Here is a 17,605-nt window from a genome sequence, read left to right as displayed (position 1 = left end):
TGTATTGCCTGTCCTGCCTGCTAATTCTTTCGAGCTCGAACTCTTGACAAAGTTTATATTAAAAAAAGCCCATTGTGGACTTGGATAACAAATTACTCTTAAATGAATGGTCAGTAGTATAGGGCAGTGTGTATATATACTTGATAGCCAAAGGCTTTTTGTCAAAAACTCTCTATTTCTTTGTTAGGTTTAAGGCTCATTCCCCTGCAGCAATGTACAGTTTTGAATCAGATGCACTAACCGTTGAGCTATCACGAACAACATTTGCACATGGCAATTTGTGTGGGGTTTTACACCTTAGACCATGCTCTACACTTTAGACCATGGGCTACCCAGTGACCCAAGTTGGAGTGGAAGAGACATACGTGCAGACAGACTGGCATACAGCAAACTGGGTGAAGTTCCCAATGAATGCTAATGGCGTTAATATGCACTATTTCATTGTCATCAATGCTGGGCTTCTAGAAACACTGGAATGATTACGAAATCAAGCCAATCCAAGTTGGCACCTTTCCAGCCCTGATCTCTGCAAGCAGCCATTGGGCCTTACGTTATAAAACCAAAAATCCAGATTAGGATATTTCATGTCTCTTAAACTTATCATTTGTTTCTCGCAGGGAAGCATCAGCGTTGGCATTGATGCCACTGACCTTTTCGAGGCCTACTACGATGACGATACGAGAGGGTAAGACAAATTTCATGTGCATCTCCCATGCGTATTTTCTGTCAGTGTTTTATTGACCTTCTTATCAAACTATAACCTTTATGAAGGCTTCAGTTTGACCCACTGGAATGGTCATTATATGGCAACATTTTGTTTAGCTAATTCAACTGCTTCTTTGCTTTCCCCCTGCTTTCTCTCTCTTCTCTGCATGCTCAGCCTGGTGTAGTACCGCACCTGTAACGCTTGTGACACTTGGTAGGTCATTTACAGGGTTATCCGCTTTTAAGGCAAACACCGCATTAACCCCTCATTTGGCATGAAATCGAGCAGTATAATCGTTCATTAGTACATATCTGCATTAGGCATTGTCTAAGACACATTTACCCCACGAAGTAGAAATTATACTGGCTTGAATACCTATGAACTGCTTCCTCTAAATGTGCATGATCCTGTAGAAACATGCTGTATTTTTACTTTTTGCCAATCTACCCATCAGCCAAGCCCTGCTACCTGTTCAATCAAGCTTGCCACTTGTGACTTCCATGTTCATTGACACCTTTGTGCAAATGCTGATGCAAGAAATGGCTGATAATTGCTTAGCCAGTGGGCACAAAGCCCTTCACTCCAATGATACATCAATGTGCTACCAGCTCATACAAAAGTGAATGTATATATATTCTCGAAATTGTTCAACCAAGATATACAGCCCCAGCACGATACCTCACTGTAGTGAAGAGCATTCATAGACTTCATGGCGTTTATGCTCAGCCCACCCTGTCAATTTGCCACAGCTGTGACTCAGTGCTTGGGGAGCTTTGCCACCAAGTGTGATTTTTTTTTTACTGTGGTTACCACAATGCAGCGGGAGAAGAGTGAAAAACAGCCACGGGGGGGCTTTAGATTTAGCTGCATGTTAGAGAAGCCCAGCTACTGTTGATCTGAAGCCCCCTCACTGTGGCATTTATCATAGCCGAGGTTTTGTTTTGGGGCGTTAAACACCATCATTCAGTCAACCACTTGTGGTACTGCATGCAGCACTGACCACCAAATGAAGCCAACGGAAGTGTAGGGGAAATTAACTTTGGCACTGGCTAGTACTCCAAGGACTGGATTTCCTGCACCTTCACAAACACCCAAGAAGAAGTGCACAAAAAGACAGCTGCCACCATAGCTCAATTGGTAGAGCATCACATGTGTAAGTTGTGGGTTCAACTCCCACTGGTAGCTTGTTTACTTTTCTGCCACTTTAATTTTCCTTTTCATTATTGTTTCTGCATTACAATTAATAACTACAATAACCTCATTTTACATCTTCTTTCTTGGTTTCATTTGGTTGTACAGACAATAAGTCAAGCCTCCCTGTACCCTTGATTCTTCTTGCTCAATGCAGCAGGGGTGTGATGCAAGTGGAGTGATGATGAAAAGTTCTCCTTTCCATGAATTTCTTTCACCACTCTTGCTTCTACTGGCTTTGCTAGTGAGGAGACATTTAGTGATACCCTCTGGGTCTCTGGCAGAGGCAATTTGATGGCTTCTGGCATTTTGTCATTGCACTGATGGTGTTGTTGGCACATTACGTTGCAGGTATTTTCCACAAATGGAAATAAATAGCATGACCATCAGCCAGTCCATCGAGGCTCCTCTTAGCCTGAATGACACAGTCACAATGAGTGGGAATCTGTCGGCACAAAATGGAACCGGAAGCGGGAACATTGTATGCTCCCTGCGACACATTGTGTCTCCAAAAATGTGGTCGGAGGTACGTGTCTTTATGTTGGCCTTCTCTCCAACACACACACACACGCATGCACACATAGACAGACAGACAGACATGCAGAAGTGTGGCACATTGCAAATCTGAGTGAGGTCAGGCCTTATATTTTGCTGTGAACCTGTTATATTACAACTAGAAGTGCGCAGGAACACCTGCCATGGTAGCCCCATCTCTATGGCATTGTGCTGCTGACCTTGAGGTCACAAGTTCAATCCCGGCCGTGGTGGCCACATTTCGATGAGGGATGCAATAACGCTAATGTGCTTAGATGTAGGTACACATTAAAGAACTTCAGGTGGCTGAAAATTTTCAGGAGTCCCAACTTTGGCACGCTTCATAATCAGATTGTGATGTTCGCAAGTTAAACGACAGAATGTTATAAAATTTTAGGTTCTCAAAAACACAAACAAAAGATGTGTAAAATAAAAGATGCAAAAACACAGAGGACCATTTGCAAATGTGCTCCTTTTTAAAGAACCAAATGTTGCAGTGTGTTGAAAATTGAAGAATAAGTGGTTGTGGGGTAGGGGATGAGGGGGGGCGACGTGTGGTGTGTTGGTGCAGTGTAAAAGATGCATTGTAAAAAAAAAATTTAGATTTGCTCGCCTGGGACCGTTCTGAGGCTGTATAGAAGTGGCGTAAGAAAACTGCTGGGTGTTAATGGTAGAAAACGTGTATGAATAGAGCATATATGCCTTCGAGAACATGCTGGTGAAATTTGAAAGCTGTAGGTCAAACGAGAGAGCTGCAAGGTAGTGTCGAAATTGTACTAAATTGCCATGTGCTTCTGGGCTTGCTAGTTGCCTAAACGGCTTGCCTTTAAGTAGCTAGTCAACATATTTGGTTGAAAATTTGTAGGACTAGAATTATGTGCTTATGTAAAGATCTTGAAGTTGTGGAGCTTCAATAAATGGACAAACTGCCGCACAAGTCAATAAAACATCCTTTCAAGCACTGAAATTGTTGGCGTAAGAGAATGTGTGAAGATTTCAGGGTGAAAGCTTTGCACATGCATACTGTAAATCAGACCTTCTACGCAATAATTTACAAGTATTTATTTAATGTAAGTGTGCTTTCAAGGTTACCTTTGCCGAGGAGGCACTAGTGGCTTGCTGATGGTGAAAAATGTTACTGACGATCATCGGTGGCCTGTAGGAAAGACAGAAAAAGAGTGTTTTAAATGCGTAAGCATTTCTATGCCTACCCAACAAGGAAAGCCGTCCATCCGTTGGGTAAGACGATCGCTTTAAAGATAGGGCCCGCAGCGGCAAGTGAATTCACCTTTGTGCTGCCTCTTGCTTCAACGCGAACTAAGCGGCGAGAACACAGTGCACACGAAGCTATCAGCACTTGGCACACTGTGTCCCCATTGCAGATCGCTTTCAAGATAGGGCCTGCATGTCTCGCTTCAGCATGAACTCAGCGGCGAGAACACAGGCCCGCGCAGCCACGCTATACGCAGCCTCCGCCGCAGTACGGTTGATCCTTACAATTCATAATGGTTTGATGCTGATGGATAAGGTGCTAAAGAGTGATTACGGCTTATAATGATCGCAACGTAATCAGTGCAGCTGTTGCTGCCACCTTCAGTAGTTTACTTGCGTCATCAATTCGCCTTGCGCCGTCTTCCGCAGCAGTTCGTGTCGCTGCAACGCTGTCATTTATACTGGTCGGACCAAGTTTCATAGCGTTGATAATGACACTGGGCCGCATGGGGATGAACAAGTGGCACAATGCTTATGCATACTTGGAGAACTCCCAGAGGAGTTTCTGTTTGAATTTTTTCCAGCATGGTTGGCAGAGCCGCCGGGGTTGGGCTTCAGAAACTGACCTTAGCATTTGAAAAGGCACTTAGCAACAGCATCAGCAGCTGCCACACATCTTGGAGATCATGCCAGCATTAAAAAAAAGTACTCGAGTGACAGAATTCTTGGTGCTACCTTTTTGCACCCAGGAGATCATGCCCCAGAATGGCAGTTTATATATTGCGTTGTGACCGTGCAGAGTCGCACAAGTCTGCCAAAATTTTGTTTGTTTTTCTGTGTGCAAAATAAGGAAGTTACAGTTGGAGTCAATATGATCTGCACAGTGTTGTTTGACACTGTTCCATACATACACTATACCTTATATAGTTAATAACATTCTATTGTAATCGTGTGAACCACTCTTTTTTACCATAGTCCAAGCACTTATTGTATCTGTCACTAGATTCTGTTTTCTTACACCAGACTTGCTAACTTTTTTATTTGGCTCTTCTCGTGTTTTACAAAAACATTTCAGGGAGCATGGGGAAACTTTGTTTGCCGATTTTATCATTAATCACAATACAGCCAGCGAGCAGTAGTGAATTCTTTAACAGTGTTTCTTACTTTGGTGGCTTGTTAATCCATCATTCGTTGCATGATTGGCAGATCTTTAAAGCCACGTAATTTGTGTGTAGGTTTTAAGGCGTGCAAAGTTGGCCACCATGAGTGGAATTGCTACATCGCACACCATGGTGTAGAGAGTGACAGCAAACACACAAACGTTTGCCCTTATGGTGTCACAACAATAGAATGCAGCCAGTCATGGCTGAAGATGATGAACGCCGCATGAGATTGGCACAAAATTAGAACACGCTAACGCGCCCGGTCTGATTGGCCGCGTTTACCAACCGCTCTAGGGAACCATCGGCAATAAGGCTGGCCAGTTACAAGAAATCGTAACCATGGCAGCTTCCTCATGGGGCCACCTTCACACAATCTTTACGTCCATGTTATCACAATCACACCTGCCATGACGTTTGAGTACCTGTTGCTGTGAGCTAGTAGTGTTCAAGGAAAAGGGAAATGAGAGCTATAATTTCACTTTCTGTGTTCGTGCCTTTCTTTTCGTTATTATTTTTTTTCACCTTTGTGCATTTTTGTTGCAACTAAGCTTATTGGAGTTTGACAGGCCTATTCCACTGTTACGCTCTTTATATGCCTCTATAATTTGTAAAATTTTGTGTTTGTTGCTTCACTGACCTTTGCAGTTTGAAATCGGTGCTGGGAATGGCCTCCTCTGTGGATGCAAGGGCTTCAGAACACTTTCTAAGAGAAGGTTGGTAAGGCCATTATTTCAACTGTCTTTGTCATTTCAACTTTCTTGCTGCTTGACAGGAAAAAAAAAATGCATATAAAACAAGAGGCAACCAAAGTGCTGTTTTCCAACTCCTTTATTTTGACAGAGGGCGGATATTTGTAGACAAGAAAGCCAGAATCGTCCAGTTTCTACTTACGGCATAAAGACCCCCTTGTTTATTTTTCAACCAGAAAGATAGAGGGGCCCAAGAAAACAGCTTCTTGGCCTAGTTGGCATTTGCTGAAAGACATTTTGTCTTTAAAGAGAACACACACAGAAAGAAAGACACATTGACGACGCAGTGGCGGCACTTCCAGTGCACTTCCTTAAGGCGCAGACCTCCGAATAAATAGACAAATATGCCCATGCACAGGTTAATCACAACACCTCAGGCAACCAGTGGTTGAGCAATCTCGTCTCTGATTGATATGTACAGGTAGAATTTTTTTTGGTTTTTGTTTTCTGATATAGGTAGTTTGCTTCCATTAACCCACATGCGGTCTGGCTCTTGCTTCTGCCTTACATCTTTATCTCACTGAAACATGGTTCACACATGCTGCTCTTGCAGTGTGCAGGCAAATGCGCTACACCGCTTCTCTTTAGATTTAGGTTGTGCTCACACATTGCTTGCCAAGGCCGTCTATCAAGTCTGCTTTGATAATTTTTTCGCCCACTGTGACAACTCTGTGGCTATAACGTCCTACTGCTGAGCACCAGGCCAAGGATTTAATTCCTGGTTGCATTCTGATTGGTGCAAAATGCAAAAATGCTTATGTTACCAAGCCTTGGGTGTATGTTATAGAACCTGAGGTGATTGAAATTCATTCCATATTCCATCAGTGCAGCCTCTCTCGTCAACCAAACAATCCAGTCACTCAAAAAATCTATCAACAACTTCTCTTGTGATGCATTTCTTCAGCCGTGCAAAAACATTGTTTTGCAGTTCTAATGATATGTGTATTATAGACAGGTGTCGTCAGTAGTTAATGTACTGTGCTATTGGTAAAAGGAAGTGTGGTTGTGGTTGTTATTATTGTTGCCTTTGCATGCAACTTGTAATTAGTTTGTGCTGCGTATGGCTGAGCATACAAGCAGCTTACTGTGCCTTTAACTCCTCAAAGTGCAGGCGAAAAATAAAGAAAATGTGTTCAGAAAATGACATTTTTTTTATTGCCCGTCTGGATAGCAATTTTCTTGCAGATTCCAAATATATATGACATGGGTCAGTAATTTGACAACTTGTGTCTGAAAATACACGAAATGTAAAACAAGAAGGGGCTGGCGGGAGGTTCCTTCCATCTAACTTCATTTACTGCCATGCCATATGAAAACAGTTGCTGTAGTTGACAACATCAAGGTCGTTGGATGTGTCTATAGCACTGAAAACACCTCCATCACGGTCAATGCTTTCATGCAAAAGCAAATCATCTTTGGAGCGTGACGACTCAGTGAAATGAAGCCACACTTTCGCGACGGGTGCGGCAACACAGAGCTAGCAGCTGCCATTTTTTAAATCTCTACAGGACGAATGTACACGAACGGAGTCTGTAGGCCCCTTAGCGGCCAAAGAGGGAACTCACTAGAACATCAAAATAGATTAGACCAGCCCGGCTCATTACTGGCACTTGGAAAGAGCGCCAATACACGTGGACAAGTGGAAATTATTGCAAAAAAATTGTAACCGAATAAGGCACGTCCACGGCATGTAATGGGTTAAAGTTCACATTGCATTTCTTGATTGCAGAAAAAAAAAATATATATATATACATATATGCATACAGTCAACGACCGATTTTTCGGGCGCCTGATAATTCGGACGCCTTCGCGGCACCACCACGTACCCCACAAAGTCAATGTATAAGAACGTGTGAAATTTTGGACGCAAAAAAACCTTCGCCGTTCGATTTTCTGGACGTTTTGCCATGACCGCAGGTCCGAAACGGCATTAATGGTAGCCACCACTGCCGCCATTTTGTTTATCTCGCCTCCTCGAATCGGCACGCTTGCACGCAGATCCGCTGGCAGCCGCAACCACCGCCGCGCCAATGCTAGGCCTAGCTACTTCGATGTTCGCTACCAAACTTCTTTCTGTTCGGTGCCGTGTTTTTCATTGAAACAATTCGCCACTGTTAGCAATGGCGCCGACTCCACCTTTGTAATTAATCCTCACCAATGTTACGGAAGCTTGGAAAGCGCGCCGCATTGCGCAATGCTGGTTTCTGGAAGTTAGCTTCGCCCCAGTACAGCAGTGTTACGCCGTGAAGCATACGCGAAGTGTTGCGGTGAAGCATATCAAGAGTGGGAAGGGGCAGTTGTCACGGGACACGGTATGTATTCCGGCAGGTGCACGCTGCTGTCTCCTATCGCAATACGAGCACCGATACGCATAATAAGTGTACTGGCAGGTCTTCAGAGCTATTTTGGACGTGCCTGTGGCGATTTCAGCCCTTGGGGGCAGTAAAAGGCATGCATTCGTTTTTTCGGACTGCCCGATTTTTTTGACGTTCTCACGGCCTCTAGGAAGTTCGAAAAATCAGACGTTGACTGTATATATATATTTTTGCATATCATGGTCTTTAAAGGTCTCGATGTGGGTGCACTTTTGTACATCTTTTGTGTATCTTTACACGCATCACCAGTGGTGCCGTGTAACACAGGATAGCATTTGGCAGCCCTGTTGCTCGAATTATAAAAAAAATTGGGTTGCTTTGCAGCCTTCAAATATTCAAAAAAATATATGCGTCTCATTCACAAGAGAACTTGCAGGCAGAACTTCAAGCATTGGGTCATCTCATGCAGGCATGGAAAACTGCATGCCCCAGCAAAAGTTTGGTAGCTGGGTAGCTCATCCTTGGTAGCTGCAAGAAAGGTGTAGGGCAGCAGTATATAAGTTCATGCAGTTGCTTGATGAGCTGTTCAGACTTGGCTGCAACATATGGTCATTGAATAAGCAAATAAGCTATGTGGGAATCTACATAGGAAGCTTTGCTGTCTGTGCATCAAATGTGCTTTAAAGCCTGTCACATGAGGTTCTATGTAGCCTATAAGCAATGGGTCTCTTTATCGGCTTCTATTTGCAGCTTTGCATCAGCTCAAGGGCTGCTCCAAGTCACGCCAATTGGCCTGCGGCCAGGCTGCAACCTTGGTAAGCAAGCCCTTCTTTTATGCTGACCTAGTCTATTAGCTTTCCAAGTGAACTGCTGAAAGAAAAAAAAAGGAAGAAGATGGTGAAGTTTGACCCTTTAGTTCAATTGATGAAAGGTTCAGGCCTTAATCTCAAGTTTAGGCTGCTATGATAGCTTGCGTGCTAATGAGGTGTGATGCTGTGTTTCATTCTAAATGGCCGTGCTCCTACAGTCAAACCTCGATACAACAAACCTCGATTTAATGGAATTCGCGATGTAACAAACTATTTTTATTTCCTCATCTTATTTCTATTGAATTAACGAAACCGTGATATAACGAAATTCTCCTCCCCTCCCCCCCCCCCCCCCCTTGCTCCGAAATTTGCCCTTTAAAGGCCAACCTGCATGGAGTGAACTTTCACGGCGAATTTTTGTGTGGCGGTAAATCCAGCGCGAAGCGCCGTCGCATATTTGTCACCCCACACTTCACACAAGCAAGAGAAGGCGAACGCCACCAATCGTGCCGCCGACGCAGCCAGCGAGGAGTCATTGTGGCCAGATGAGCTCGACTTGGGTGACCGACGGCGGCCAACAGGAGCGCACTTTCCGCCACGTGCATCCACTTTCGGTGGTGGCGTTCGTCGGGTGGTGATATCTGTAGAGAGTAGATCGATGGCAAACAGCCAGTTTTCAGACATTGGACGGCCGTCGCCGAGCGTCATAAGCCGAAAGTTCGTCACTTTTTCGTTCGATGGAGGTTGGCCTTTACTTGTAATAAACTCAGCCACTAGGCAATTGAGCCTTGCTGGAAAGACTGCCTATTAATGGCAGGTGGCCTGGGTCTGGGAGCGAACTCTGAATATAAGACAGTCACGGCATCCACACCAGTAGATGACCCTCTGCCCCCACCCTTAACAAGTGAAATTATCACTGTATTTACTTGTGTAGGACACCGACCCCTCCACTTTCTAAGTAAAAAAAAAAAATTTGCCAAAAACATTTTCACCAAGGACGGCATGTTGAACACATGGCATTTGTAATTAGTTGGTACCATCGCTAAAGATTTTAAAGTTGCACCTAGGACAGCCATCTCTGTGAGTGTGCCGATGAGGTAGTAAGCTCTGGGGACAACAGGAGCAACATCAAGAGTGCGAGCAATGAAGAATCAAATGGAATTTGATTAGGAGTGCTGATCTTGAATAAATTGGTGTGTAGTGTGTAGCCATTGTTTGCATGATGCCTTATATCATTTACAACATTGTTTGTGGTTTTAGAGGGCAGTCATATGCCCGAATTGTGTATAAGCTGCATCCTGCCAAGATTTCTAAAAGACATGCGAGCGTTACACGAGTCAATGAGGTGATGATATTATTACTCAGCAAAGCAAATAGTGAGGGGGCAATAAACTCTGTTTTCGGGCCCTCATCACAGTGCTGGCACGGCAACTGGGCAAGCACACGGTGGGCTACCTGACGTGGAAAGCCGGATTGCAGTCAGCAATGAACACCACAGTCGTTTGGGACACCAGCTATGGGCACTTCATCGGTGCACTACAGGTACTGGAAGTTGTTTATTGATGTACAGTGGAATCTCGATGATACGATCACGGATAATACGAATTTCCGGATGATACAAATTTTTCTGAGGTCCCGGCCGAGCCCCATTACTTTGCAACGTGCTAGAGAACGGTTGTTACGAATAGATTTTCTACCCGCGTCGGTTGATACGAATAAATGCCGCCCCACCGACTGCCGCGAAAGAGAACAGCGCGCAGTAACGCGCGTTTTCCCTTTCTCTTTTGGTGCGGAAGCGCGGACGCGGCGCCGGACAGCGCGGAAGCCGCGACTGGGCGCGAGGAGTTAGAAGCGGTGGCGCTTTTGTTGCTTTTCTTTTTGTCTCTGCGCTCGCTGCGGCGGCCGCGCTTCCCCACGCATGGCCGCTGCAGCAAGCGAAGGTTCGTGCGGTCTATCGCTTCAACGGAAACTGAGCGGCGTAAGCACAGCGCATACAAAGGTCAGAGCCATGTGTAGATCGCTTTCAAGATACGATGCGCGCGACAACACCAACAGCCGGCACAGGCGCCGCCCCCCCCCCCCCCTTCTCCCTCCCTCCTGCGCTAACTTCCCGCTTTGCTCCTTTTGCGTGGGGAGATTGCGTCGCCAGTTACCCTTGCGCTCGGTTGCAAGATACTGGCGCCGCAGCACAGCGTCGCCCCCCTCCCATACCCCCACGGCCTTTTGCGCAACGGAAGTCGCGTTTTCTTTCCGCTGTACGTGCGCTCGCTGTCCGTGAAGGCGCGCGTCCCCCGCGCGCTTTCACTCGCACATACGGCGTGCGGTGACGACTTTATCGCCCTTGGACTCGTGCTCCACGTCTCATGCTCCTCCTCCGCATCGCCCTCGTTGATCTCCTCTCCCATCGGTGGGCGTACCTCGTGCTCGCTACCGCCCTTGTCGGCGAGATTTTCCCGCGGAAGCAGCAATTTCGTCTCACGCGGCTGCACTGTAAGCGGTATGCGTATACATGGAGTTCTATGGGAGGGTAAACGGGAGTCGGAAAAGGCCACGTTGTAGCCAGTTCTGCACTATAGACGGTTACGTTATAAGTGGTCTATACTGTAAATGCTTTTTACGTACGTGTGCCTGAGTGAGTTCACCTCTCGACTCTTTAATTCAGCTAGTTGTAATTGTGTTTCGATGATACGAAATTCGGCTAATACGAATTTTTTCGTGACCCCGTGAGATTCGTATCATCGAGATTCCACTGTATTTGTTCAATCGTACCTAGTTGAACAGTACTGGAAATTTGACAAGCAAGGGGTGTACATAAACAGATTCAAAAAAGTTTAAAGAGTAACACTGGTTAGCTTAGCCTGATTGAGAGCACTTTTTTTTAGAACTATGTTTTCGTTTCATCGGCCAAAACAGTTTTGTTATTTGTGGGGATGATGCAAGCTAAACTTCCCTTTTTGAATTTCATACTTGGCCATAGAACTAATTATGTCATTGCGATGTTAGAATTTCCCGCAATTTCCACATATTTAAGTTTTTCTTTAAATCAGGAAAACTACAAAAGTTATGTTGAGTTTTTGAGTTGAGTTTGTGCTTGCATGGAGAGGGTTAGCAGTGCAACAACGTGTCTTCGCTCCTGTACCATCGTAAAGTAAAAAATAAAAACATTCTCATTATTGCTTGGTTCCATGCTAAAATCTCACACCTCTTATACAGTCGCTGACTGATTTCTTGGACCTCGCGGTGACTTAAAATTAATCCGAAAAATCGTAACACTCCGAAAAACTCATTCACCCCCCCAAAAAATTTATTAGGCTTAAGGTAGCGCAAAGATATCTCTAATAATGACCTGCCTCATACTACTCTTGGAAGCGATCAGATTTGCTTGGATTTGCACTAGACTGACGTCGTCTCCGTATACAGTTGACAAGAGCGTCACCGCGTTGGCGATCTCCATTGGCAGAGATCACCATGGAGATCGAAGAAATGAGCTCCATTACTTCACACCACTTGCCTCTTGCGAAGGCACAGGAAGTGTTCCAATCTCTCAAATGCAAAGCCGCACAAACACACACAAAGATGCGATCCGCATGAAGTGGTTATAACGATAGTGCTGACCGAAAAACGAAAGAAAAAGGAAAAAGTGCTGTCCCCTGGAGCGGTTTTGTCAGCTAAGGAGGAGCAGGCATGGTGTCTGAGACTAGAGGATGGCCCAATCTTGGAGGGCTATAGAGCGGGCCACTGGATGCCAAGCCTGGCCAAGCCAGGCCGAGCCAGCGGAAAATACAACATGGTGGCCTCCAAGCTCGGGTAGCGTGGCCCGGAACAAGTGATTTAGTCCAGAAAATTGAACTTTGGGGCCTTAATTTGTCCGAAAAATTTGTCGCAAAAATGCGTTAGCCCAATGGGAACCCTGATGATGCATGTATGAAGTCCGAAATATCCAACAAGTCCAAATTTTTGGAGTCCGAGAAATTCGTCGGCGACTGTATCGGGATTTTATCACTACTCCACTTCCCTAGTTGATGGAATGGCCTTAATGAATCACATCAAAGATAGCATTAGAAAATATGAAATTCCTCCTTTCGGTGATGTAAATTCAACCTCAGTCTTAAAGGGGCCCCGAAGCACATTTATTGTGATAGCAATTATATTTACACTCCAAAGCGGATTTCTGCCGTCGCCGTCGCCATGAGGTTCTGTATGATGTCAACGGCGATGAAATCGTCGCCGCACGCCATATGCTGTGTGTGCGAGTGAAAGGGTGCGAGGGACGCGCGCTTTCACGGGGAGCAAATGCATGGCGGAGAGCAAACGCACGTTCTGTGCCGTGCTCCATGAAGGGCTGCAGAATTAAGCGTCTCTTTCCTCCTTTACAATCACCATACATATAGAGCAAACGCGACTTCTTCCATCGCGCGAAAGGCCGTTGGGGGACGAGAGGGAGGGAGGGGAGGCGGCATTTAGCTGCGGCACCAAGTGCCTATTTATATAAAAACATTGCGAGGCGAGAAGGTGGTAAAAACTTCCGACGCTGCTCGACGAGTGTCCCGTTCTGATCTCGTTTATACAGCGCTGTATATACAGCCAAATTTATACAGCTGATAAAACTACTGTCCTTACTCCGTATAGCTCTCTACTAATTTGCTATCCCAATTGATGCTTTGCCTTTCGGGTGAAACTGCGACAATTTTTTGAAGTTAGTAAGAAAATGTTGCCAATTTGTACAGGAGGCTCCTGTGAACATGTGAGCCAAATATTATTGCACTGCATGGATCAGGGAATTCACAATCTCATGTTGAAAAGAGTGAAAAATCGCTTGCTCTTGCTTCCGCAATGTCGTCATGCAGTGTCTGCGCAAGAAGCTGGACCCACCAGCAGCCATTGGCTGATTTCATGATCGCCAGAACATTCTCAGTAATACGTAATTGCTGAATATATAATAATATTGCTAAATACATAATAATACATAATTGCTAATTTTGAGTTAAATAAATGAAACAGATATATGTCTGCAATCTCAAAAAGACAGATAAATCATTTCATCTTTTGTAGGGATGGGCGAATATTCGGTATTGTCGAATATTCGATCGAATAATTCTATATTCGTTATTTGAAGCTATATTCGTTATTCGCTTCGATTCGAGTTCAGGTATTTGATATTTTCGAATTATTCGGCGCTCCCGAATAGGCAGCCAGAAGCCACGGACGGCCGGTACACATCTCGGAGGTTATGTGTCACGTCATGACTGCCATACATCAACCATAAATCTCGAAGGCTATATGTTTTTGCATTAAAGAGCAGAAACGGCGCTAGCGTACAACCGAAACGAAGGGGCGGAGTCCGGCATCGCCATAGTCATCAGCGGAAATCGTATGTGAATGACAGCAAGGACGGAACGCTTCGTGCCTATTTGTGCCTTTATTGCGTTTACCGCCCCGCATAACAACGCATTGGCCGCGGGATTTCATAGTCGCCATCCATGATCGCGTCGATAGCTGCCGCGGTTTCTTCCGCAGTGGTTGCGTCAAAAAGTACAGTGGAAACTCGATGATACGATCACGGCTAATACGAATTTCCGGGTGATACGAATTTTTCTGCGGTCCCGGCCGAGCCCTATTACTTTGCAACGGGCTAGAAAACGGTTGTTATGAATCGATTTTCGACCCGCGTCGGTTGATACGAATAAATGCCGCCCCACCGACGGCCGCGAAAAAGAACAGCGCGCAGTCATGCGCTTTCTCCCTTTCTCTTTTGGTGCGGAGGCGCGAACGCGACGCCGGACAGTGCGGAGGCCGCGAATGGGCGCGAAGAGTTCGAAGCGGTGGCGCTTTTGTTGCTTTTGTGCTTTTCCGCGTGCCATCAAGCGGAGTGGCTCCCGTGCTTCAGGCGGCGTTCTTTTTTGTGCCCTTTTGCCTAGTCGCAGCGAGCTATGTCTAGCGAGATACGATCTCAGCTGATTCGCGCGGCCTTACGCCGAGGCGCTGGAGCCTCTGTTGGCGCGTCTTCCGTCGGCTGCGTTATCAGTGCCGATGGCACAGGGCGATTGTGGGTTTCGCTGCTGGAGTCACACGGTGCAAGATAGCGCGGCACGTAATCCACGGTGCAAGGTTGCGCTCGTTCAGTCGGGTGCTCCTCCGCTTCTCCCGCTAATTGCCGTATTTTTCTTGCCGTAGGAGCACTTCCGTATTCGAAGGCGTGCTTCGTCCAAAGTTTATTCGCCAACGAGCGACGATCCATCACTAACCTGGGAGTTCTCAGTAATCCGAATTCTGTGTGTCAAGTGAAGACGCCGGCGTGGTTTACGAAGCAGACAACTGTGGTTGCCATCTTGCCCCTGCCACAGCAGCAACCAATGGAGAGACGCCTTTCAGCACGGTAGCCAATCGGAGGCCCGCTTTTATCAGAGGGCCCGCGTGACTACCTATCGCAGACCCGCGCTTCTTTGGTTTTTGTGCATTTGTTACAAGTTGGCGACGACGGACTAATTGAGAAGCGGAACAGCGAAACTTTGAGCTTTCGAACGATACCAAGATGGTGGCGCTCGGTGGCGGGATATACGAAATATGGCTCCGTGAACTGCGGGGATTTTGCACGATTTAAAGCTGTTTTCTCGCCCTGCGCACTGACGAATTAAACTTTTTCGGGCACTTTCAGTGCGTTTTCAGCCAAACCATTTTGATGCAGCGTAGATTAGGCGTTGCAGATACCCAAACGCGTGGTTTTCAAAAATAGATTTTTCTCGCGATTTTCGCGATCTGATCCCCGCGTCCCCCCTTGATTTAGCTAGTTTTAATTGTGTTTCTATGATACGAATTTCGGCTAATACGAATATTTTTCGTGACCCCGTGAGATTCGTATCATCGAGATTCCACTGTAGTTTCATTTTGACTCAATACGCACGTCGGCCGCGTGCCTAAAAAGCTGCGTAGTGGCCATCCATGATCGCATAGGTAGCGACCGCGATTTCGTCTGCAGTTGTTGCAGCGAATGGTGGTTTTGTTCCGACTCGGTGCGTGCTTCGGTTGCGTGCCTTAGGCACTGCAAAGTCGCCGTTCATAATCGCGTCGATAACGGCCACGGTTGCGACAAACAGATGTTTCGGTTTGACTCGGTGCAAAGCTGTCGAGGATGAAGAGCACTGGCTACATCGCAATGGACTTGCGATCTGTTGGCGGTCAGCTTACTGATGAAAATCGGGATGTGCGCGCGGTAGTGCAAAGCGTGTCGCGGCCGTGCTGCGAAGGAAGTCGCGAGGCCTCGATCGCCACTGCGAGAGCCAATCAGTCACGAAATGACTAGAATTGCAGCTTCCGCACTGCTTTTGTGCAAAATAGCAAAAGGATTTGCTCATCCATTACACTAATAAAATCATGCTGACGTAGTAAGCATTTGCGTATTGTTTTCTCGATACCCTGATAATTCAGCATTTTAATTCGGACATTTTTTTCCGGTCCCGTGAAATTCGAATTAACTAGGTTTTACTGTAATATGTGATATATACTATTCAAACTGTTCGATTCGAAATTATTCGACCAAATCACTATTCGCTTCGAACCTCAAATTCACTATTCACCCATCCCTAATCTTTTGCACTGCTGGTCTACACACAACACTTGCATGATGCTGTGTAGCTTAGTCTTACCACAGCCACCACGAGGTGTCGCGACAAGCCGTTTCTCAGCCAGCACACTCAACTTTTGGACGACGTGTTCCCCCCTTGGCTGCTCCCTTGTGTAGATTCTGGCGTGCTAGCGGAAACGAATAAAGAGAGAAAGCCGCGTATAGGTGCAATAACTCCACTGATACGTGAAGGATTCGAAAAGTTTTTGCTCCATGAGATTTCTAAGATGAAGTCCATTTTATGAGGCCATTTTATGACCAGTTAGAAATGTGTTTCAGGGCCCCTTTAATATCCACTGCAAGGAGCAAAGGTGTGATTGATGAAGTATTTGTAAGAGGCATACAGAATTTGAAATAGAGAATATATTTATTGTACTTTAGCATGCACCATCCCCTACTTGCTGTCACACACGGTGAGTTTTCTACAGAATACCAGAAGCGGCCAAATTGTCACAGATCTCAGCAGAATAAACGTACTACAGTCGAATCTGCATATATCGAATCTGAAGGGGATCACAAAAAAAGTTCGATATATAGGTAATTCGATATTTAAAATAAAAGTTTTATACCAAAATTTTCAAGGGGATTTTACTGCTGTTCATTATACAGAATAATTAGTTATATGTGGGTTCAATATATCCAGGTTCAACTGTATATCCAAACTTATAAATCATGTCGTAATGCACCGTAATGCTTTCATTTCTATTGCATTCTCGTAGCTTTAAGGGTGAGCTGTGCAACAGTTTTTCGTTCTATGATTACTAAGGTCAGAACCTAATACCTGTATCACACGGGCACATTTGGAAGGCCTTCCAGTCGACGGCCTTCGAAATACCACAACTCTATCGACTCAAAGGAGTTATTGCGCTAATACACGAAAGGCCGTTGAGTGGTTCAGGCGTTTCTCGCAAAATTGTGTGGTGCTGCGGATCTGTATTTTCGTTTTCGTGTCACCAAAAGTTAAACAACATTAAAACCACTTAAAAGCACTATAATTTCTTTTATTTTTGTTTATACTGCGAAATGGCGGCGATATGACGGCAGCCTGCAGCACTTGGAGTAGAGGTATAGTAGTAGTAGTAGAGGTTCGGGGTGGGAAAAGATGCATATTTCTGCAGCGGAGGTATAGTGCCTAGAATATACTTACACGTATATTCTAGGCACTATAGTAGAGGGAGAGTATACAAACACAAGCACGTCGCTGTTGTCGAGAGTATGTGCAGTTCGCACATATCAAGTGGCAAAAATACTTTATTGAATAATTAATAACACTCATATATAATATTTTTAGAGCATTCTGGTTTG

At 45.4% G+C, this 17,605-nt stretch overlaps 1 protein-coding gene across 1 annotated transcript in view; it reads left to right on the top strand.

Moving 5' to 3' along the window:
• LOC119446538 (dnaJ homolog subfamily C member 11) overlaps positions 1 to 17,605 on the top strand; it is a 45,766-nt gene that overhangs the window by 6,854 nt on the left and 21,307 nt on the right. Inside the window, exons 6-10 of the mRNA XM_037710990.2 lie at positions 618 to 685; positions 2,249 to 2,423; positions 5,452 to 5,519; positions 8,621 to 8,685; positions 10,097 to 10,221. Coding sequence (XP_037566918.1) covers positions 618 to 685; positions 2,249 to 2,423; positions 5,452 to 5,519; positions 8,621 to 8,685; positions 10,097 to 10,221 — 501 coding nt within the window. The remainder of the gene's footprint in view (positions 1 to 617; positions 686 to 2,248; positions 2,424 to 5,451; positions 5,520 to 8,620; positions 8,686 to 10,096; positions 10,222 to 17,605) is intronic.

Source organism: Dermacentor silvarum, chromosome 3 (assembly GCF_013339745.2).
Source record: "Dermacentor silvarum isolate Dsil-2018 chromosome 3, BIME_Dsil_1.4, whole genome shotgun sequence".
Lineage (NCBI taxonomy): Eukaryota > Metazoa > Arthropoda > Arachnida > Ixodida > Ixodidae > Dermacentor > Dermacentor silvarum.
The sequence above is the reverse complement of the archived record's forward strand: the minus strand, read 5'-3'. Positions and strand labels throughout refer to the sequence as shown.